This window comes from Rutilus rutilus (assembly GCF_951802725.1).
Source record: "Rutilus rutilus genome assembly, chromosome: 11".
NCBI lineage: Eukaryota > Metazoa > Chordata > Actinopteri > Cypriniformes > Leuciscidae > Rutilus > Rutilus rutilus.
Window position 1 is genome coordinate 42,464,653 of NC_140216.1, and position 23,878 is coordinate 42,488,530.

The 23,878-nt window shown below is 41.8% G+C and overlaps 1 protein-coding gene across 4 annotated transcripts in view; it reads right to left on the reverse strand.

Annotated features, from left to right (window-relative positions):
- Nucleotides 1–75: 75 nt before the first annotated feature.
- sema6ca (sema domain, transmembrane domain (TM), and cytoplasmic domain, (semaphorin) 6Ca) overlaps nucleotides 76–23,878 on the reverse strand; it is a 25,586-nt gene continuing 1,783 nt past the window's right edge. For 2 of the 4 annotated variants that reach the window (XM_084424512.1, XM_084424514.1), the window contains exons 2-19: nucleotides 23,831–23,878; nucleotides 14,420–14,546; nucleotides 13,913–14,027; nucleotides 12,947–13,004; nucleotides 12,483–12,539; nucleotides 12,147–12,248; nucleotides 11,968–12,058; nucleotides 11,514–11,639; nucleotides 6,678–6,766; nucleotides 6,372–6,589; nucleotides 5,743–5,874; nucleotides 5,460–5,615; nucleotides 5,153–5,326; nucleotides 4,394–4,522; nucleotides 4,161–4,238; nucleotides 4,017–4,075; nucleotides 3,677–3,730; nucleotides 76–3,131 (exon numbers count right to left, since the gene is read on the reverse strand). The exon at nucleotides 23,831–23,878 is cut by the window's right edge and continues 51 nt beyond it. In XM_084424512.1, the coding sequence (XP_084280638.1) occupies nucleotides 2,155–3,131; nucleotides 3,677–3,730; nucleotides 4,017–4,075; nucleotides 4,161–4,238; nucleotides 4,394–4,522; nucleotides 5,153–5,326; nucleotides 5,460–5,615; nucleotides 5,743–5,874; nucleotides 6,372–6,589; nucleotides 6,678–6,766; nucleotides 11,514–11,639; nucleotides 11,968–12,058; nucleotides 12,147–12,248; nucleotides 12,483–12,539; nucleotides 12,947–13,004; nucleotides 13,913–14,027; nucleotides 14,420–14,546; nucleotides 23,831–23,878 (2,790 nt within the window). In that variant the 3' untranslated portion in view covers nucleotides 76–2,154. Of the gene's footprint in view, nucleotides 3,132–3,676; nucleotides 3,731–4,016; nucleotides 4,076–4,160; nucleotides 4,239–4,393; nucleotides 4,523–5,152; nucleotides 5,327–5,459; nucleotides 5,616–5,742; nucleotides 5,875–6,371; nucleotides 6,590–6,677; nucleotides 6,767–11,513; nucleotides 11,640–11,967; nucleotides 12,059–12,146; nucleotides 12,249–12,482; nucleotides 12,540–12,946; nucleotides 13,005–13,912; nucleotides 14,028–14,419; nucleotides 14,547–17,171; nucleotides 17,286–23,830 lie in introns of all 4 variants that reach the window. The other 2 variants (XM_084424515.1, XM_084424513.1) reach the window with 2 other exon arrangements.

The window sequence follows — 23,878 nt, forward strand, 5'->3', positions numbered from 1 at the left end:
TAGTGAAAACACTGAAATATTGCATTTTGTACATTAGCATCTTTTAGCAATGTTTTTATTAAGTGCATAGCATGAGTGTTTTGACATGATTGTGCCAGTGTTTATTATCATTAATGTTCAGTGAGTTTACACACATTCATACACATCTCACAGAATATAGTGCTCTTATTAAACACATTCAAGAATATGTGTGATACAAACCCTCAGGCTGCACCAATCACGGCCTCTGCTGATCAGGTGGGCGGAGCTACTGTCAGAGGGTGCATCTCTCTCACACACACACACACACACACACACAGGGCGGCAGGTATACAAGCATGAAATTGTGTCCTTTACAGCATACAGAAGTTGGTTGAACTCTGACCTGTGATTCTGTGCAGTGAAAAGCTCTAAACGTCTCTGATCTCGGCTGAAAACCCAACATGCACTGCAAAAACACGCTCTTGTACTTCAGCGTCTCCGTCTTGTTTTCCAGCACAACATCTCAACACTCTTAAATCAAGATACATTTACTGGAGAAGCAACATGACTGAAGACATTATTAAATCTTGTTTACCTGAAAAATGTATAAAAAGTGAAGAGCGTTTGTGGTTATTTGTTGAAGACTGGACTCATTCAGGTCGTTCAGCATCAAACCAGTTTAAAAGAATAAAGCCTTCAGAATGTCCTGTAGTGTGAGAGCACAGCATTTATTAATTATCCTTTTGCATAGTTTATTAAAGCAAGCATGACATCACATCCTGTTGCTCATCTTTGCAGCAGGCCCTGAAAAAAGTCACTTTTGGAAATATTGCAGAAGTATCTGTGCTTGGTGAACAAATGTGGGTATTTCTGCAAGCAAAATGCAGCATTAATGATTTTAAAGTGAATGTCAGCAGTATTTCTGGAGGCTCGTGTCTTCTGCGTGACATTTACAGCTGAAAGAAACCTGTGTGTGAAAGTTCTGCTCTTCATACGGTCCTGCACCAGCTGATGGACTCCAGGAGGCGTCTGTGATGATGAGTGTTATGGGTTAGTGTCAGCATCCTCACCTCTGACCTCTGCTCTCTAACAAACACCACGTAAGGCACACATGAATGCAAACACATCATAATCAACTCCTCTGCCTTAATAACGTCAGTGTGATGTGATGCTTCTGAGATATTACTAATGCATGGATGGGTTCAATCCGGCTCGAGTCGTTCTCCGGGTCTCATTTCCTCCGCGATGAAAACAGAAACATTAATATTGCATCGTGTCACTGGTGCACACACACACACACACACTCATGATTCAGAGTTCAGTGTGCGGCAACTGCATTGTTTTTATCTGAATCTATATCTGAACTGGAATGACGTTCAGAAGAGAACACTAGCACACTAGCCCTGCAGATGCTTACTGGACACTGTATGTGAAGGAACACCATGATGGAATACTCGATCCCACAATGCAATGCACTTGACATGACCTTCAAGAAGCTAGTTATTTTTGAACAACTGGTTCCATCATGTTGAAGTCAGTGGGATTTTGATGTGTTTCTGTAATAAGGTCTGTGGTGAACACAAGCTTAAGATATGTTTATGATTTATTCTAAGAGTAATTCCCACTCATGCTTTAAGCTTTTACATGTCTTTAAAAAGACGTTTGCTTACAAGTGGCATTAAGCGGGAAAATAGGGACATTAATCAGGCAAACTCATCTACTCACTAGCGACTTTGTGTTTATAATCGAGTTCTTGCAAACTATTCTCAAAATTCTAACTTTCCAACTTGTAGATTTTAAACAAAGACTGAACGAGAAGCTTAATGTAGGCGATGTTGAAGTCATGTGACTGGTGTAGTGGTGTAACTTTAGCTTTTTACTTCTGCTGATTGTTTGTAGTCTTCAAAATTCATAAAAGTTGTGTTTCATTTGACAAGATTATCAGAATGAACAAAACATGAAAAAATAATAAACTGTCGTTGGACACAGAGCTCGTTTATCTGCAAACATCATTCATAATTGTGTTAAAATGTAAACTAGCAGTTTTATCTGAAAGATATTTAGACGCCACATGCTGAATTAAACATGCGCTATAATGAGATCATGTTCGCTACAGTATATGCTGTGCAGTGATCAGTGTGCTAGTGTTCAGTTCCGAACCTTCCCTCTAGTTGTTCTGTGCAGCTGGTGGGGTCATTCGGGGTCAGAGGTCAGTGGTTGTGTGTGCAGGTGCAGGTGTAGAGTTCTGGCGGGTATGTTCACAGGTTTAGGGGGGATCTGTGGCTTGAGCGATGCGGTGCGTCTGACGAGAGCCGTGCGCTGGAGGAGAGGAGGCTCGCTGTAGCTGTGCTGTCGCGTCAGACACGAGCCGCCCGCGACTAGCGGCCTGTGTGTCTCGTAGATGTTGCCCGCGAGCGACGACTTCTGGTTGAAAGTGTGCTGGCGGGCCGTTGTGACCCCGTTTCCCATCTTGATGAGGACTTTGCGCTGTGATTGGACGGTGATGCCGTGTGGCCGTTCGGGAAGCGTTTGCAGTGGAACCTGCTGAAGCGTTGTGGTTTCAGGCGTCTCTTTTAGGCAACTGTAGTATGAGGAGGGCATCTGTAACGTCAGGCTGTACGACACTGGATTGGTCACATCACGCACTTCGGATTGCGGGACGTGTTTGAATATGTCGTCGCTGTGGTTTTCCGAAGCTGTGTGATTGATGGAAAGTGTCTGATTGGTTGGAAACCCCTGCAGGGTGGAGTTGTGGGTGTGGCTTCTCTCCCATTGGCTGTTCAGAGCTTTTAAGTTCTTGACTGGCAGCTCGGGGGTGGAGTCCGGGGTGGGCAGCGTCGAGACCAGCTCTTCCTCCACGGTTGCGTGTGGTTTGACGGGCGGCTGCCGGCAGGGCGGGCCGGAGCTGTAGTTCTGGGAGGAAGTGATGTCGTTCTTGTCCTGTTTGGCGTCCAGCAGGCGGTTGAGTTTGGCGAGGCTGTTGAGCGAGAGCGCGTGTGGAAGCGGCGCCTCGGGCTCTTGTTCTCGCTGGGATCTCTGACCGCAGAAACACGACACCAGTAAACCCGACGCGATCGCACCCAATACGAACGCCACCAACACACACGCGCCCAGAAGAGTGTAGTGGAAGCCGTCGCTCACGCTCGCCGCATCAGGAAGCTGCTTCACTCCTGCAGACACAGACACATTCATTCTATCTTTGAATCTCATTCATTTTTTTTGTTCTTAAATACAGTCAAACCAGAAGTTATTCAGACACCAGATATCATTTTTTATATTTTTCTACTAGTGTGATCAGGACACTATAGCTCATTTCTGTAAGTGAGGAGAGCAGAATAAAGTAAACTGTGACATATACCAAATATTCTTCATATAGCGACTACCAGTAACATTTATACATATTTGGGAGTTTTTTACACACAGACTGAACACAATGAAGCATTGCTTGGTGATTGGTTGAGCTAAACTGGTATTATCTAATTGTGTAGTTAAATTTAACAGCTGGCAGATATTCAGAAGGTGTCTGAGTAGATCTTGGTTTGACTGTACGTTGCTTTGCACTATTTTAATTATATGCTGCAATGAAGAATGCAGTAGATTGTAAATTGCAGTAAACTGCCTTGTGACTGACGTTAGCACTGAACCTCACACACTCACACACTCAACTAGCCCCAGCAATAATCAGACATGACATCATAATGTGTGTGACACTGACCAGACGCTAAATCCACAGCTGAGTTCACATCACTTCCTGCGGCGGACATCACATCTGAGCACATGTAAACATAGAACAGATTAGAATTAGTTTACATTAGTATTAGAACAGTCAGTATTATGACAGTGTTTATATATATATAAATGTTTGCTACATTATACAACACAATTACAGAATACTGGAATATTCAGTTCATCTAGTGTCTTCACAGGTTGAGCTTGACTTCATAACAGCAGAGTGAAGTGTTTAATGATCTCACATGTACTTACTAGAACAATATTTCCATTTATCTGACATTAGAATATGACGAACTGAAGCATCACTGCTGTGACTCACTCACCGGGGCACGTGTCAAGTAAATATGATTGGTCACCATCGATGTCCTGCTCAAAACCTGCCCTGCTCATCATTAAAACACAGACAGGAAAGTTAGTGTGATATGACCGATCACTGATCATGCAGCAGGAAGTGATGTCACTCTTACTTGAATCCCGGGGCCATGTCAGCACAGCGCCCGGTCCGCAGCCAGATGCAGTATGGGTCATGTGTGTCGAGACAGCGTCTGTGGAGGAACAGAGAGAGTTATGAGTTTAATAAAATACTAGTGAAATCTTCACTGGTTGCATGTTTTCTGCAGGTTTAATGAAGGTAAATCTAGTATTTTACTGGAACGTTGATATGTGGGTGCAGGTGATTGATCATGTGACCTGGTCTGACCTCTTGCAGGTGTCGTGTCGAGCGCAGCGGCTGAGAGGAACTCTGATGATGCAGCTGGAGAACGCCACAAACAGAGCGTGATGCTCCTTATCCAGCTCCAGACCCAGAACCCTGCGGTCTCCGCTACACCTGCAACGATAGGCTTTATATCAGTGCGCTGGAGAGAGGTCACGTTCATCTACAAGCAGAAGCAGACAGCCAAACCAAGATATATTCAGACTCCTTCAACATTTCTCACATCATCACAGTTTATTCGCTATAGTTTAGAACATGGTAATAAAATATGAGCAGAACTCAGCTGATATTTGACTGGTTTTGTCCGTCCTTCTGTTAGACTGTCTCACACATGAATTATGTTGAATATCTGTCAGCTGTTAAATTTAACTACACAATTAGATAATACCAGTTTAGCTCAACCAATCACCAAGCAATGCTTCATTGTGTTCAGTCTGTGTGTAAAAAGAGCATTAGCAATTAAAGAAAACACACTTCAGCAAAACATGATCAGCTCAAAGTGTCCCAATCATTTTTGGTCCCAAATGTTTATAAATGTCACTGGTAGTCGCTATATGAAGAATATTTGGGTATAATATGCCTCAGTTTACTTTATTCTGCTCTCCTCACTCACAGTAGTGTATACACTATAGGGTCCTGATCACACTAGTGAAGAAATATAAAAAATGATATCTGGTGTCTGAATAACTTCTGGTTTGCCTGTATATGTTCAGACTGATGATGAGCTGTCGGTCGGACACTCACTGCGTGGGATTGAACACGTCGAGCTCCTCCAGGAGTCTGGACCCGTGCGAGCCGTTGGTTTGAGTGCTGGTCAGAACCTTCAGAACCCGCCCGTCCTCAGAGCCCAGAAACACAACACTGCGGTTCTTATGAGGCCCGGCGGCTGTGTCCACAACTATCTGAGTCAGTTTATACCTGCACAATACACACTCATGTCAGGGGGTGTGTGAGTGTAACTGTGTGTGTGTGTGTGACCGTGTGTGAGTGTGACCGTGTGTGTAATTGTGTGTGTGAGTGAGTGTGTATATGAGTGTGTGTGTGAGTGTACCTGCTGGCGGTGCTGGTGATCAGTGGTTGGCTGTTGACTGACGGCACAGACTCGTCCATCAGTGGGTGTGTCTTAATGAACGACAGCACAGAGTCTGGAAACTGAACAGAGGACGAGTAGGAGGACGCCGAACCTTCACCTGCACACGATCCCGGACTGAACACACACACACACACACCAGGGTTACTTTACTGTCATTCATAGAGTTTTGTTAAAATGTTTGCTTTATATATTCTGTTATAAAATATGCTTTAAAGTGAGGTTCTCTTGGCGAGCATCTCACCGTGGTTTGGGCACGTGTTCCTCAGGCACTGACGTCCACATCGAATCACTGTTCTTCTGCTCTTTAAACTTCCCATTAAACACTCGCTCGATGTCATCCAGATAAAACCCACACACCGCTGAACCGGGAATGCTGAGACACACAGACAGAGTTAACACACATATGGTGTTTCTGTGTGACTGTGAGTGTGAGTGTGAGTGTGTGTCCCTGTTGATCTGTGTGGTGAAGACTCCCACCACCGCCGGCCGCTGGTTGACTGTGTGTGTGAGTGAGTGTGTGTGTGTGTGTGTGTGTGTGTGTGTGTGTGTGTGTACCTGTTGATCTGTGTGGTGAAGACTCCCACCACCGCCGGCCGCTGGTTGACTGTGTGTGTGAGTGAGTGTGTGTGTGTGTGTGTGTGTGTGTGTGTGTGTGTGTGTGTGTGTGTGTGTGCGCACCTGTTGATCTGTGTGGTGAAGACTCCCACCACCGCCGGCCGCTGGTTGACTGTGTGTGTGAGTGAGTGTGTGTGTGTGTGTGTGTGTGTGTGTACCTGTTGATCTGTGTGGTGAAGACTCCCACCACCGCCGGCCGCTGGTTGACTGTGTGTGTGAGTGAGTGTGTGTGTGTGTGTGTGTGTGTGTGTGTACCTGTTGATCTGTGTGGTGAAGACTCCCACCACCGCCGGCCGCTGGTTGATCTGGAGCACGTTAGTGAGCGACTGCAGGATGTCGAAGTAGAAGAACGTTTCTCCAGGAACTGAGCAGTTCAGCCGCGCCTTCAGGAACGACGTCCAGTAGCGATCCAGCACACGCGTGGAGCCGCCGCGGTCGTTCTTACACACGCGAGCCACGCGCGAATACACCACCTACAGCACGAGGAAGAGGAGAGGGACTATCAGAAACACTTCAGCTGTTTGATACGGTGCGCTTCTGTGTCTCAGACTCATGCTTCACCTTCCCAGCAGCGCTGTGCTCCACTGCGATCTCACTGAAGAAGAAATACACATAGTTCCCGTACTCGACAGCATGCAGGAAGTGAGGCTCTGCAGAGACAACACAACTCAGGTGAACATGGGGTGTCTGATTCACTCACTTAAAGGGATAGTTCACCCAAAAATGAAAATGATCCCATGATTGACTCTCCCTCAAGTCATCCTAGTGTTTATGACATTCTTCTTTCAGGCGAATTGCGCTTTAGGCGTAAGAAGAGACTGCGTTTGACCATTTGGCCGGAAGCTAGAATTTTACTATATAACGTGTTAAATATGGATACTTTTCTTACACAAACGCATGGCTTCACTTCAGAAGGCCTTTATTAAAGTGTAAATTGCAGGTTACATTTTTCACGAAGATAATGCAATGTGCTTATTAAACATAAAGATAAAAACCGCCCACCATTGTTTTGAATGTTTTTTATACCAAAATGCTGAATATAATATGAAAAGTTGGTACTTTCTACAGTGGTTTTGAGCACTCCCCCACCCTTCCACTAGGCTGGGTGTGACATCATAAGAGGGACTCCAAGCCTAGAGTTACCGTTAGTCTAACGGCAAGTAGGCTAGCAGTTATATTGGAGACCTAGCTAGCAAAAATGGTTAACTATTGTGTTTGTGCGGGATGTACGGATACATCAAAATTCACCTCCACGGCGTTCAGAGATCGGTTGCTCAGCACTCGGTGGTTTTTGTTCATCTTTCGCTAACTGGACCCCGCCGCAGAAACACACTTCCCTCCCGCGGGCTCATCCGCCTTGAGCTCGCTCCGTCCAGAACGGCTTTTCTCGGCTTAATCCAGTTAAAGGCGCGTATCTCGCGACAGCTCCGTGTTGTAGCGGAGTTGTGTTTTAGCACTGACAATATCGCGTTCTGTCAGCAGATGCCGGCAAAGCGCCATTGTGCCTGTGCAGTGTGTGCATCTCTACAGCTCTGATTAGGACTGCTGACACCATGTAAGTAAATAATGTCTTCAGTCGTTGTCCCTCCTTGCTATTCTACATGACGGCAAGATTTAGAAAAGACTTTGGCTTGTTCCCTAATGTTATCAGTCTCCAGTCGTTCTCCATAGTCAAGCCACAAACATCAGGAATCTAGCAGAGGATGGGTTGCTACTCCCTCTTGTGACGTCATCACCCAGTCACTGTAAAAAACACGCTAGCTTTGAAGAAACCCCAATACATGTTATTTTAACGCATTTTCAGACAGAAATTTTTAAATATATACATATTGAGCACTTTAATTTACACATTAATTGGTTGTGGTGGTTAACCTGCAATTTACACTTTAACCCCCCAGAGCAGTGTGGAGCACTTTAAAGCTGGATTTTCAGCGCCGCTGCAAGATCAGTAATATCACGACATTCACTTCATTCACTTACACACCAAAAAACACTTAGACATGGCGACCGGCGGCGCTGCTAATGCGGTGGCTCTGAATCCACTTGTAAGCGCGCTCATAATAGAAGTGACGCGGCGCGCTCGTTTTTCCAGGCGTTCATGGTTGCATAGCAACGACAGACGCCACGGGAGAGCAAGCGCTTGTGGAAAGGAGAAAGCGGTACGAACTGCGAAATTGGTACTGAGAACCGTAGATTTTCACTGGTATTGATACAGAGCCGTCGCATAGACTGTGCGGACTGTGCAACCGTTTTTTTGTTTTTTTTCTGTTTTATTAATACATTAGTTATGTATGATTTTGTATCAATGACATGTTTCTGTCAAGGTCACATAAAAAACTAATAAAAAACAACAAAACAAATCCAACAAATTAAGTGGGTTTTTCATTGCGCTATGTTATTACGTAATGCGTCCTCACTGAAGACGGGAGAGGGGGAAAGCTAAAGCGAGGGAAAGCCAACATGTCAGCTGCAAGAGAACGAAAAGAAAAGAAGGAAGACTTTCATAAGTCACTGTGGGGGATCGCTGTATAAATTTATCAGCACTTGCAACAGCTAGCATCTGCATAACCCACGCCGACACTGTGGCAGAGCCTAGCGGGCTTCATCAACAGCAGGACGGGAACGTGGGCACTGAGGACGACGGTGAAGTCCAAGGTGAGGGATGAGGATAAATATCTGTGGTCATAGGCGTAATTTGCAGGTGGGACATGTCCTCATCACTTTTTAAAACATCTCGCATGTATGTACAAATGTACCAATTCTACAAATAAATAAAACATCTCCAGTTAACTGGCAGAGCATTCATTTCGTTCGTTTTTTAAATAAGAGACGATCTAGCGCTGAAATGTGTTGTTTAAATCAAGTGATCAAAGTGCTCGCTGCTGCTGCGATCAGTGGCGCGGATACAGTGTTTTCTCGTGTGGCTCGCGCACACGCCGCACTCGCACATCTTCACTCGGACGCGCGCTTCAATCCGTTGCGGAGACTCTCTATTCGTTCTGGTGAAATCACAAAACATAATGCACACAAACGTGTCCCTGCTTGATATACAACCACTGATGAACATAATCTTTCATTTTGATGAGAAAAAAAAAAACGATACGAGAAGAAAAAAAAACTATAGCCTACGAGTGCGGATTAGAACCCAGAAACTCTGACACGCTAGGCGAAAGTTCTACCACTGGACCATTAAGTTACACGTACATGTATGTATTCACACGAAAATTCTCGAGCTGACTTGATGTAAAGCCACTCGTTGCACAGCTGAGACTACGTTCATGATTATGCTGTATTATTCTACTTGATAGAAACGTATTGCAGCAAGATTATGCGTGCAATAAAACTAGAACAGCTACGTGTGACTGTTATTCATGCGCAATTAAGCATCCACGTCAAAGAGCAGGGCCTCGCATTTTAAGTTCGCACAGGGCCTCGCACCCCACCTGCGACAGCACTGTTGGTACCGTGACAACACTATTAGGTAGTTATAAATAGGCTAATCACAAACAGACCTTTTCTACGTTTAAAGTCCGCGTGAACCGGAAGTTGCAAACGACTTTTCTCCAGTGCTGTGACGTATTTCCCAGTGAAAAGGCATATTGAACAGAGGGCAGGGTTTTACTCTAGCGCTCCTCCTCTCCATCTCTCGCTCATTACAGACTAACGATTTGAGGGGAGTGGTTAAGCGTTTCTCAACCCAAGTTGTCAAGCATACGTCATCAGGGAAGGTCCTCCAAGGCAGAGGGGAGGGACATTTTCAGATTTTGATTAAAGATTACAAAGCCAAAAAAAATTTTGGTGTGGATTGACTTGCATGGATGAATTGTTCACCACAAAACTAACAATTTAGGCAAACAAAGTAAATATGGTCAATTTTGAATTCATGTGGACTTTAAGGCATTACACATACTGTAGGCCACATTCTCTTATCACCAAGTAGAAAGACGTGTTCTGATAACTTCCACATTCTCTGCTTTGCCACTTTGTGGGGCTTCAGTGTCACATGATCCTTTGATGCTCTTTTTTTTTTAAAGATTCTTTGATTAATAAAAAGTTAAAAAGAACATCATGTAATAATATTTCACAATATTAAGGGCCGTACACACCGGGACGAATATCGGCGCGCGTTATTCGCCAGCGTTTTTCAACGCGTTTTTTGTGTTCACACCCAAGCGATTTTCGCTGACGATGAGCCGAGTGAACATGTAAATTCATTCCCTGACATTAGATGGCGCGATTGTCAAACGTTCGTGGGAAAAAGTTACAAGCCTATGTACATGAAAGACAATGAAGTAAAATGAAACTCACCATCAAGGCCCATTTACTCTGCAATACCACTCCATAACAGTTCTCTTTTATCAAGATTTTTGTAGTCGCGTTTGTCATATAACGTTAGTTCTTTATGTTCCGACACCAACGAGGCCAGCAGCTCTACATTCATCTTGCCTTGCATCTTCCTCGTCTTATTTCTTCCCAGCAGTGTAGACGCTATCTTCTTCGCCTGTATGTGTGCTCGGCAAGACCGTTTTGTGTTTGAGCGCCCCCAAGTTGTGTTTTACTGTAACTTCAGAAGCTCCAGACACGTGAGCAAAAGCGCCAATCTCATTGGTCGGATAGTTTTTGACGCGGCGCGTCAAACCAAAAAAACGAACCCGAGGCGTTTTTTTAAAAATGACGCTTTTACGCGTGGCGTTTTTCGCGTCGGTGTGCACACTCACATTGGCGCCCTTTGTTTAGTCACGAGGCGTTAAACGTCGGCGAATATCGCGCGCGAAATTCGTCCCGGTGTGAACAGGCCTTTAGGCTACTGTTTTTTCTGTATTTTTGATTAAATAAATGCAGGCTTGATGAGTATAAGACTTCTTGCAAAAACATAAAATAGTATCCAAACTTTTCACACACACACACACATATATACTATAGCCTATATATATATATATATATATATTTTTTTTTTTACATATTGCCCCTTTTTTACATTTGAGCCCCTGCCCCTGATGAACTCTCTGCACGTCCCTGGAGGTTGGTCACCTTACGTACTGCAATAATCATGCCTTGAATCTGTTGATGGTGTGTCATATTTGTATGTCTAAAAATGTCCATTTCTATCCACAAAAAAAAAGTCATGGTTTAAGCAAGGGGTTATTTAAAAAAATCCTTCCTCCGGAGGTGCATACCCCCGGACCCCCCCGCGCGCGGTTTGGTAACAACCTCCGGCACGTAACAGCACCGCTGCTGGAATAAATTCTAGGGGAAACACTGCTTGAGGGAGAGTAAATATATAGAGATGATTTTCATTTTTGGGTGAACCATCCCTTTAACTAGCAGCCCAGTCTCCTCAACAACACACATGATCTGAGGAATCATATGAACGTCCTGATGAAGTTAAAGCGGCACCTCTGAGCCATTTGGAGTCGTATTTGACGGTGCGCAGGACGGGCCGGCCCTCTCCTCCTAAACTCCTGTAGATCACCGCATCACTGGCCTGGAAGTCCGTCACTGTGGCCGAATAGAAATGACCGCCTGAAACACAAACGCACATGAAGTGAAGTGACTCAAACTCGGGTCTCTGCTTAACATGTCAATAAAAAGCTATTAATTAATCAATCACAGGTGATCGGCTACGGACAAAACATTTATGTGGGTCATAGTTCTCTGGTCAGTAAATATGGGTAAAGTAAAATCAGTAAAAATCATCAATCATCATTAAAATCCTTCATATTATGGGTCGGGCCCTTACACATGCATACAGAAACCCAAATGCTTTGGACGCCTGTATTGCTGAGCACGTGACTGGATGTGAATGTTGTACGTGTGTGTGTGTGTGTGTGTGTGTGTTTCCGCAGCTCACCTGCAAACACTCCGACGTTGGACTGGCGAGACTCAAATGGACATCGGGCCTGACCCAACAGATCCTGACCGACCTGCTCCAGCGAACTCAGCTGAGCATAAACAACAGGGCAGCGATTAAACATCTGGCCATGTGATGGCGCTGATGGACAGATGAGATCAGTGAATCTGTGAACTCACTCTGTAGTTTCGGCAGACGGGGTTCAGCGCGTTGGTTCCACAGGCAAACAGAGTCTCGTCGTTACGAGGCACGAGAACTTTGATATAATTATAGCATTCATCCTGAAAGCAAACAGAAGATGAATGATTGAAAGTCAAACACACACAATCCCATCATCAGTTCCTCTGAGTGAAAAACATCTGTTGAATGTCTCTGAATGTTTGTGGTCCAGCACAGAGTAAATTCAGTGGCTCTTCTGAGTGTGTGACACTTTCCCACAGGGACACATCTTTACTCCAGCTGTGTGTGGCTTCACTCGTCCTCTGATCTCAGATCTGCTGTAATGAGACACTCACACTGTTTCTGCCTCTCACGGTGCACTTCGTCACGTCTGTGGATCTCCACGTCAGGATCTGAAACAACAGAGTACTGTAAGACCTCACGTATGACGGTTACACCTGCGTGTGTGTGTGTGAGAGAGAGAGAGAGAGAGAGAGAGAGAGAGAGTGTGTCTGTGTGTGTGTGAGAGAGAGTGAGTGTGTGTGTGTGTGTGTGTGTGTGAGAGAGAGAGAGAAAGAGAGAGAGAGAGAGAGTGTGTGTGTGTGTGTGAGAGAGAGAGAGAGAGAGTGAGTGTGTGTGTGTGTGAGAGAGAAAGAGAGAGAGAAAGAGTGTGTGTGTGTGAGAGAGAGAGAGATGGTGAGAGTGTGTGTGTGTGTGAGAGAGAGAGAGTGTGTGTATGTGTGCGTGTGTGTGAATGTGCACGAGTGCGTGTGACTGTGCTCCTGTGTGAGTGAGTGTGTGTGTGTGTGTGTGTGTTTACCTGTTGTGGGATGATTTTATCCACTGATGCAGTGAGATTCACAACAAATACATGGTCTCTAAACAGGAGGAAACACAAGAAATCGTCACACTGTGTAGATGAATGATTTCTCCAGCTGTTCTCAGTGACATTATACATTTAACAAAATATACCATTGACTAACAGAACCACATTTCATCAAAATTCAGCAAAGGTGTAAAATGGTGATCTGACTTCATTACTGTACTCAAGTATTACTTTGAGGGATATGTACTTCACAGTGTAATTTAAATGGAATAACTTGTGCTTTTACATTTCCAAAGAAAATAAAGAGTACTTTTTACTTTTGACTAGAAAAGTACTTGCAAAATACCATTTTAACATCAAAGCAGAACTTTTACGAGCTGTGAGGTGAGAGATATCTCCTGTAGAAGACAAGTTTTCACACTGAGATTGATTGGTCAGGAGTATCAGCCCACTACAGGTCTAAACATCAAAAAACAATTGCTATTTTAATAAATATTATAAATGTTGAACTCATTGTAAATATAAATTGATGTTCTTATCACAGAGTAGATCAGTGATACTCTCATTATATACTCATTATATTTACATAAATAAATATTACATTGATTAACAATTAGGACTGTCAATTAATTACACTATATGCTGAAAGATATCAATTTAATTTTATATTTTTATATTTAATATTTAATTATCATTAATAGTATATCAATATTTGCAGAGAAAAACAACCAAATGCCCCAAATAAACAATGTAATAAATAAAATGTAAAGCTTTTTACTTTCACTCAAGCATGTTTTGACAAAATACTCGGCTTTTAATCGAGTCAAGTTTTTACACTGTATCTATACGTTCACATTAGCATAATTCCAGTAGTGTTTCCAGCACAGCATGTGTTTCAGTGCACAGATTTCTCTTCAGTGATCTTGGACGCGTGTGAACGGACTGACAGTGATGAAAGACCTGGCAGCGATGTACAGCATATGCTGGATCCTGATCATCCGCTGATAGTCCAGCCCGAGACGCTCAGAGTTATTGTGTGACATCAGACCCCGGAAACTGGGATACAGGAGTGAGTCTGTGGAGCACAGGAACACTTCAGTCAATCAACCCTCAAACCATCATGAGGCTTTCAATCTCACAACTGCTGTTGGGTGTTTGTATGTAGTTTACTTCATGTTCATGTGTAAATCAAATGTTAACAGTGTTATTCAGCTGAATAAAGTCGCTCTATTACTGTAAGATTTTGGGTAAAAGAAAGAAATACTGTTCCATTTGTCAGAAACAGCTCAGTAAATGTTGTGAAATATGCCATTTATTGCTATCAAAAGCCAATAAGTTAGAAGAATGAGCAAAAAATGAGACGTATTCTGCTTCAGACAACTATTTAATAAAGTTACAACAAAGCAGAATCTTTGAAGGAGGGCCATTAAAAATGTTAGCAGAGCAAACAAAAATCATGTGACTCACCTTCCAGTCCCACCACACTGATCGGCTGCAGATCCCTGGGGAAGGGCGTGGCAGTGATGAGTGGGAGGAGCCAGGCTAAAGAGACCATCGCCATGACGACAGAGTGACAGCATGTCCTGTCAGTCATCTGCAGAGTTAGAATGAGGAAACCATTATAAAAACACAAAGACAATGAATAGATTAATTTCAATTGCAATCATAATCATACAGCACATACACACTCCAGAGTTACTCCTTTTACAGCACAAACTCATGACTCTAAATCATCATGACGTTAAAATAATCATCTGATGTGCGGCGTCACGTTCTTGTTCATTACTTTTACATTTTACACAATACATTTTAATGTGAGAAAGACTTTAATCTGAACTTTAGCTCTGGTTTAAGGGAACATACTACAGTGTTTTTAGTTTAAAGCATATTTATTTATAAATTTGTATATATTATGTTTTCAAAACCAGTTTTTAATGAACAATTTCATATTTTTTTTTGACAATTTTAGGCCAATCTACATGTTTATGTGACTGACTTGAAATGTGCATCACACTGCAAGAACACCACAGATTTCAACAGTCAAAGATCACATCAAAAACACAAATATGAACAGTAGAAATGATCTAATAAACATGTATTTTTGAGCTCTGTTAAGCCTCCGGGGCAAATGTCAAATTGGACTGTAATTCTGGGATCAGCCTGTTTTTATTTCGGAGTGTATGTTTGAGATTAAGGTCAGGCAAACATTAGTGTTTAAGGTCAGCGTTAACATGAGCTGCTGTATTTATCTACACTAATGTGTGCTGCGATACACTCACACAATACAGCAGGATTAAACATCACTCATAAACCTTTACATCTGAATTGTTTTACAATTTAAATCCTTTGTATAACGGTATCCACTGTACGTCCGACTGACTGCACTGTATTCCTCCTCCTGATTCTAATCTGAACTCAAGTGGCACTGAGAACTGGGTAAGAGACAAACATAAATGACTACATTGGGGAAGTTAAGAGATGAACCCCTGCTGATGGCCTGGGTCTGTGATGGCCTGGGTCTGTGATGGCCTGGGTCTGTGATGGCCTGGGTCTGTGATGGCCTGGGTCTGTGATGGCCTGGGTCTGTGATGGCCTGGGTCTGTGGTGATTAAACTCGAGGTTCTGTGGGGTTTGGACTGATGGGTTAGTGAACCCGAGGTTACCCTGAGTCAGTCCTAGAGCTCCTCCTGTATGATCTTAGGGATAAATGGGGTCCATCGGATAGGTGTGTTAGGCTCGTCGAGAGAATAGCACAGACTCAGTGTGATCACCATGGGGAAATCTCACAGTAAAACAAGGAGCTGTGGAAAATATGATACGCCAGATGAAAAGTTTATCCACGTATCATCTTTATACTCTAATTATTTTTATAATTGTATCATCTTTATATCTCTTTTAATACCTTTTATAACTGTTTAATTTCCCTTGCTTTTATTGGACATTTTGGAAGATTGCCTTTCTGTGTAAAGCACTTTGAATTACCGTAGTGTGTGAAATATGCTGTATAAATAAATGTGCCTTGCCTTGCATGTCCCTGGTTTTCATCTTCCTGAAGTTTAAAAGACCATTAATGTTCAGTAATATTGTAGATTTGACTGCACTGACGCTACTGGATGTGATTGAGCTGAAAGGAGCGCAACAGTCGGTTCCGGAAGTAAAATCTCCATTCATTTTCTCCACAGGGAAATACATTTTAATATAATATTTAATGTTTAATATTTAATTTTATAATATTTAATATTTTAAATACAACGCTCATAAACCGTTCAAGACAGCCCTACTGTGAGCTACGACGTTGTTAATCGGTGCTATTCGCTTCTGCTGAAGGTGTCAGCATGAATTACTTCAACTTTTATAATAATCGTGTTTAACAGCAGAAGTCATGGAGAAAAACTACATTACCCATGATGCAGTACAGCAATGTCCACCAATCAGAGACGAGCACAACTGCCAATATATCTCATTAGCTCCGCCCACTCCCATGAAGCACTGCGAATGACTAAATCAAGTCGACTTAAATATCTGAATATAAATACATATTTTGTATTAAACTTAAAATGTTTTTATCACACTCAACATTTTTAAAATGAGCGGTTTTAAATTCGATTATGCTGTGATTTTATCTTTGTGATTTTCAAATAAATATTTGCTTCAAAACAAAGTTTAATGTTATGATGCTCTTTGTAGCTGACTGGCTTGGTTCATGGCTTATAACACTTTAACAAAAAAAAGTGTTGGTAGAAATTAATGGACAAAAATACTTCCAGAACCAGCAGCGCTTAAAAAGTGGACGGGCTATACAACTAAAGTATATATCGTCAGCCTCGATGACCTATGATCCCATACCAGTCCGTGACCATGTCTAAAAGCGGACCCAACCTGAGGCTAATCTGCCAGGAGCTTTGAGTGTGTCAGTGGGAGACACTTTAGCTAATTAATGGCTAATCAGAGCTAATCTTCCATTAGTCAGATCAACCGGGACACGCGAGTCGGGGGTCTAATCTGGATCTTTTTATGTACAGGCTTATTCAATTATAAAGTTTTATATACTAGAAGTTAAAGCGCTTGGTTTTCTGCATTCTCCTTTAATTAAATTGCTTCACAGGCCTGTAATTAACAGTCACATTCAGGCTCATTAATCAGCGCAGAGAGACAATTATGTAGATTACCAAATACAACATATCAAAGCAAGTGTCATTATTGTGGAGCGATAACATACACACTTCACAACCGCTGAACCAGCTCAGTATTTATCCTTCCCTCTGTGTGTTCAGACTCGAAGAGTTGTGTTCAGCGAAACACAGTCACAACCAGATCAACACGACCGAAAACACTGAAACCACATCCAAAAACACCACAACACACACACCACAGACACACACACACACACACCACAGAGACACACACACACACACACACCACAGAGACAGTCAGAGTGGCAAAGAACACACAGAGACGAGTAAACATCTTTACAAAAGCAGTGTTTGCATAACAGAGCAAGAGCTGGCCTATAAAAAGCATTTTATACACATTTCTCACATCTTCTTTACTGAGCCATCACATGCTTCTAATGCTATAGTCTCATAAAAGCGCACGCTGCAGCTGTGATGTGTTTGGGTTTGTGTGTAGCTCACTCTTCCTGGCAAGATCTCCGTCAGGTCTGAATCACATCTTGATCTACATTTTTTAATGAGTTTACCAACATTGAATGTCTAATTTATCTGTGCATTTTTATTACATTACTTATATAATAAGTACTTTTTAAAATACTTACAAATTAATAATAATACAGTGCTATGCATAAGTGAATACACCCATGCTAAAGTTGACTTAAAAGAGGAATAAAAAATCATCTTTTGGAAACTGAACTTAATGCCTTAATTTAAAAAATTAGGAAAAATCCAACCTTTAAGGACACCAATTTTCTTTGTGAATGAATAATGTATCGTAAATAAATAAATGTTCTTCCTTAAAATACATGGTGCATAAGTGTGTACACCCCTATGTTAAATTCCCATAGAGGCAGGCAGATTTTTATTTTTAAGTATTAAAAAAAAAAAAATTTTTTAGGATACTATGCATCCTGATAAAGTTCCCTTGGCCTTTGGAATTAAAATAGCCCCACATCATCACATAGCCTTCACCATACCTAGAGATTGGCATGGAGTACTTTCCATAAGATCATCTCTCAATGCAAATCAAACTAGCTATTAGGCTAACTGAAATAAAACCATGCCAATCCAAAAAAAAAAAAAAAAAAAGACTTAAAAATAAAAATCTGCCTGCCTCTATGGGAATTTAACATAGGGGTGTCCAAACTTATGCACCCTGTATTTTATTTATTTACGATACATTATTCATTCACAAAGAAAATTGGTGTCCTTAAAGGTGGGATTTTTCCTAATTTTTTAAATTAAGGCATTAAGTTCAGTTTCCAAAAGATGATTTTTTATTCCTCTTTTTAGTCAACTTTAGCATGGGTGTCTAAACTTATGCATAGCACTGTGTACATCAAAACAATGGTATGTTGAGAATTATTACTAAATATAGCTTTGAATATATAAAATATAAAGAATCACATTACAAGTATGAAACACAAAGTGCTTTGAAAGTTTTCCAGTCAATCACAGAGAGGGATTTTTCTCTTTATCAATTCATAATCAGGAATAAATGATAAACACACAGTGGGCCCTATCTCACACCCAGCGCAACAGACTTTGTACACGACGCATGAGTCATGCCTATTCTGCACCCGACACACAGCGGACTTTTCCCTCCACAGACGCACGTCGGTAAATTAGGGAATGAACTTGCGCTCCCGGGGGCGGTTCAGGGAAAGAGGAGGCGTGTTCCGGCGCAAACGTTCCCTGGTGCTATTCTGCAGTTTCAGAAAACAATTCCACCACTGACTTTAGACTAGGTTTTTCCTAGTTATTCAGATGCTATTTTAAGGGCGCATGCTTGGCCATAATCAATGTAGCGTGTGCACAACACACACACACTTTGCTTATCTCATCTACACACAGCAGTTCACATTTTTAGAAAACCATACATTATTACAAGGAAAAATATTAACACACGAGGGAAATCATTGTGGTGTCCATGAAGATGTGAAAAATAGGCATAAATCTAGCTTACACATTTACCCAAATTATCATAAGCCTGTTTAACCGAAGCTAATCTGTGTGTGTTTCTCCATCCCCAATGACACTTCTCTGTGTTTTACGGCCCTGACGAGAAAGTCGGTCTCCTCGGCTGTGAACCGCTCCTGGCAAATCTGCTGTTATAATAGCAATCCGCCATGGAACAAGCACGCCTGCTCTTAAAGGGAATGTAAGATGATGCTCTGATTGGTTTATTACACGTTATGCCCAAACCACACCTATGAGTAATGAAGCTACTTCAGACCAACATATTTTAGATTAGCGTCGGGCGCAAGAGTCATTTATCCCGCCGGTGTAATATCAACAGCGCCCGAGATCCGCCCACAAAGTTACTTGCGTTTCACGCTTGATACTTGCGTTTCAGACCGTTAAAATAGGGCCCAGTGTGTGTCCAGTGCACAATAACACACTCCTGCTCTTAAACCAGCAGATGAACAGATGAACAGCGCTTGTTGTGGTGTTTAGAGAGACGCTAGAACACAGATCCACACTCTCGCCTCAGTTATGAGAGACTCTACAGGACTCTGAGATATAATAAACACTCTGGGAATGTTCTTCTGTCCTGCTATTTTCCTGGAACACTTCAGTCGGAGCGGCTGGAAATGTCCTCTGGTCTGCAGTGTTTCCTGATCCTCACAGTGAGAGTTAATGAAGGTGATGCTGCTTGTGTGCTTTAGTTTGTTCATGTTTTACTGTGATTAAAGAAAGGCTTTAGAGAGTAGTGGAGCGCGGCGCTATCAGCAGTCAAGGTCATGGGTTTGACTCCCAGGGAATGCAGGAGCTGATAACAGGCCTGAACACAGCGACTACATTTACCAGTACTCTCGGTATGAAATTGCACAACACAATTTCGTCTAAAATCATTTGAACACACTTCACATCTTACATACATTTTCCGAAGTCATTCCTGTCTAAAGCCCTATTCGCACGGTAATTGTTTCTCATGTGGACGTCTGTAAAACACATTAGCACGGCACCTCAGTGATAAACTCATGCGTTCGGATCGTGAGCTGTTGACAGTGAAGAGCGAGTTTTTGAACCCGGGCTGATCATGTGGTCAGTCACATGTCTGCTGTAAATAACATATCATATGCTTGAAATAATAAGAATAAATTTATATTTAATTTACTAATAGGAAAATAACCTAATGTCCCATTTATTATTTGATTATTTAAATATCCTGTTTAAATAAGAAGATATACACAATAGGGGTGACCCCGAATAGTCGAAGATTCGATGCTTGGATAGGAGGAGCCTGATTCGACTACCGATCTCATGGTTGAATCTTCGCAGAGGTGTTTTGAAACGAGGATCATGCCCCTTTGGCTATATGAGGGCGCTCAATTTCACATAGAACTAGCTCTTATGTCAATACGTTAATATTCAGCCTATTATGATAATGCTGTATATAAAAATGTGCAAAGAAAGAAGCTTTTAATAAATATTTTTTAACGTGCGTGAATAAATCCAAACACCCCGTGACAGATTTAAGTTTCACTTTCAATCCGTGACCGACAGAGGAGCGTCTTCGCGGCAAGGATTTAAATCTTTAACAATGTCTGGGATAAGAAAATCTAAAGTGTGGATGTACACCATCAGAAAGGATATTCTCCTAGGCTGGATTTAGCATCAGGAAAACCATAATCGCACTTCTGCCGGCCAACGTTTACACGTTTCACGCATAGACTGGGTTTCACGTTAGAATGTATTTTATCCGCGCGCACAATTTGAAAAGACTCCAACGGACACAGTCAGAGTGAAAGACTGGATTTGTTCTCTCGGTCAGGTAACATTAGGGCACAAGTGATTTCAAAACTTTTCAGCCGGTTCTAATTTGATTTTTGGAGGCTGTGAACATGTTTAGCTAAAGACTGCCTCCAGTTTAGCATTTATTGTTGTTTCTGCAGTTAAAAAGACAAAGTTGAAAATTCTGGCTACTATCGTTATTTTAATAATTTCTTTATTTTTATTTTATTTATTAATCTGTCAGGGTTATCTAATCTAACTATTTGTGGCTTGTGTTTTGAATATATGTTCCCCTGCACTTTAGGCATTTTGCACACATTTGCTCCTCATCTTGTGACTTGATTCTAATTTATTTCGTTTTGTATTTTTTATTTATTAGAAAGGTATAGGCCTATTCTGTTCTAATTTAATTTTAGTAAATTAATTGTTTATTTTTTCGGTGCATCGATGTTGTGCTGTAGGCTGGCCTGCTCGCACAGGTAATTTAGCCGATTTAATTTGATTTGCATGTGAAATGCAAATCCTGTCTGCAGTGTGGCCTTTCTGGAGTTGTTATTTCTTAGTTTTATTGATCCAAAATGTTTTTATACATTTTCTTCTATATCTTTGTGTGATTTTCTGTACATCGCGGCTTTGAAACGTTAAAGCCCCGCCCCCATACACATGATTCGACTATTAGTCGACTATAGGCAAGACATGACGATTCTGATTCGACTATGAAAATCCATAGTCGGGGACAGCCCTAATACACACTATAGTTTGTATTGTATTTTATCATAGTGTCATTTTACAAATGTGAAAATTAGCAGAAATAAGTGAATCCAGCCTCTTATTTACACATGAGGTGAACACAGATCTGCTGGGTTTATTCTTATATGTCTATAATTGCTGCCATAATAACGTCCCATTTCAAATGTTTACGTGCTTTTCTTCTCGTTATCTTTTGAGCGGTGATGAAATATTTGTTAAATAGATAAAAATAAAATAGTTATTGTAAATACTTTCCAGCATTTCAGAGATACAAGTGTAGGCCTGATCTTTGAAATGCATACGAATTAGTTGCGAAGCGCAACAGTAATTGTACGGTGCTCCGCAGGGGTCAAACAGGGTTTATACAGTGAATTTTTAAGTGACCTCTTCTTGTAAACTCAGAGATGTGGATTCAGGTGTTTGGGGAAAAACAGTAGGTAATTCAGCCGGGGATTTTCACGCGTGTGGTGGGAGAAAAACACTGACTTTCTGGATGCGGACGACAATAAAAACACAGACTAACCCTGTACACGATGAATATACCGTACGACCCCATGAGAAACAATTACTGTCCGAATACGGCTTTAGTAGCAGTTCAGCTACTCGAAACTCTGAGTCTGAGTCTAAGTCTGAGGTCATCTCAACTACACACACACAGACTTACACTGAATTATTTTCTTGATAACTTCAGCGAATGCTTATTCATCAATAGATGTCATTTGTTAAAGAAATAAATATGTAGCTGCACATGTATGTAGATCACAGTCCCATCATGCAGCATTCAGTCAGAGAGAGTGAACCCTTTTCTCAGAGCTGTGAGTGTCTGTGTGTGTGTGTGTGTGCGTGTGTGTAACGTCTCTCTCTCTAACGGCTCTCACGCTCTCAGTAAAAATACTCGGCACCTTTGACATAAAGCAGCTGTTTTGCTTCCCGTCAAGATCTCAGAAGCGTCTCTCTCGTTTCCTTCTCTTTCAACTAGTGCAGCCGCTCTCGGACACAGCAACATCAGCGAGCGTCCCGTAGCTCCTCACGAACACACAGACGTGTTGCTCGTCCATCATCAGCGCTGTGTCTAACTGTTGGTCTGTGTAAACATGCTGTGCTATTAGAGGCTGTTGACACAGAACGTGTTTTTGCATTCACAGCGCAGCTTTTTCATTATTTTTCATATGTAAACATGCACTAGATGATGTCTTTGACCGTTCGCACGGGTCACATGTCTTCTGCAACGTCTCGCACATGACGTTGTGTTAACTTCAGAAGTTCACAAATTAAAAATGTGTTTCTAGACATCGTTTTCCCCTATTTCACTGCTCTGCATCTCACATTTTTAGATGCAAGAACGTGTCCCGCACAGAAGCTCTTTCTGCATTCACTGCGCAGCTTTCTCTTAGTTTACATGTAAATATGCACTAGATTAACGTGATTAACCGCTGCATTCTCATCTTTAGCAGCTTCTCACGCATTACAGCATTTGAACAACACAGCGAATAAGTTTAAAGAAGTTCCCACAGTATAAAAGTGTCTCTAGACCTTGCAGGGTTTTTCAGTCCACTGCCCTGCATATAAACCTGTTCATTATTAATGGTGCCAAAGTGCTGTACTTTAAAGATGCTTTGCAAAGTTAATAATTGACATTCTTTTATAAATGCATTGTCTTAAGGGATAGGTAATATTAAATGTGATTTGGAGGATATTGGCAAAGTGGGGATTGTGAGCCTTAAATAAAGCATTTTAGAATTAAAGACTTTTTGTTTATAAACTATTGTGACACTGAATGACATTTTAGTGTGTTTCTTTTGTAAATCATGGTATAAAGCCATTATTTTTTTACATTATTTAAATTAATCAGGACACAATCTAACATACAGAAAAACAAACAAAACTTTTTTTTTGGATGGATGCTTGAAAACCCCTTTTTTTGTTTTGGTTTTTGTCCATAAAATGGAAAATGGAAGTCGGTTGGTAATTAATACCGTTTGTTTACTAGAATTTGTTTAGTGTGTGTTTGCTGTTTTAGCAGAAGAATGAAAGTCATAAAGGTTTAGAACAACTTGAGGGCGAGTAAATGATGACAGATTGTTCATTTCTGGGAAAAGTATGGGTTTAGCTCTAGTGTTCGGGTTAGTTACGGTCAGGGTTAGTTAGGGTGAGGGTTAGGGATAAACTATAATGCCTCGTTAAGGAGCACTCGGACCCCAGCTTTCTCCCTCCTGACCTTCATGTTGAGGAATTCAGGGGGAGTTTCTCTCCGGCCCGTCGGTTC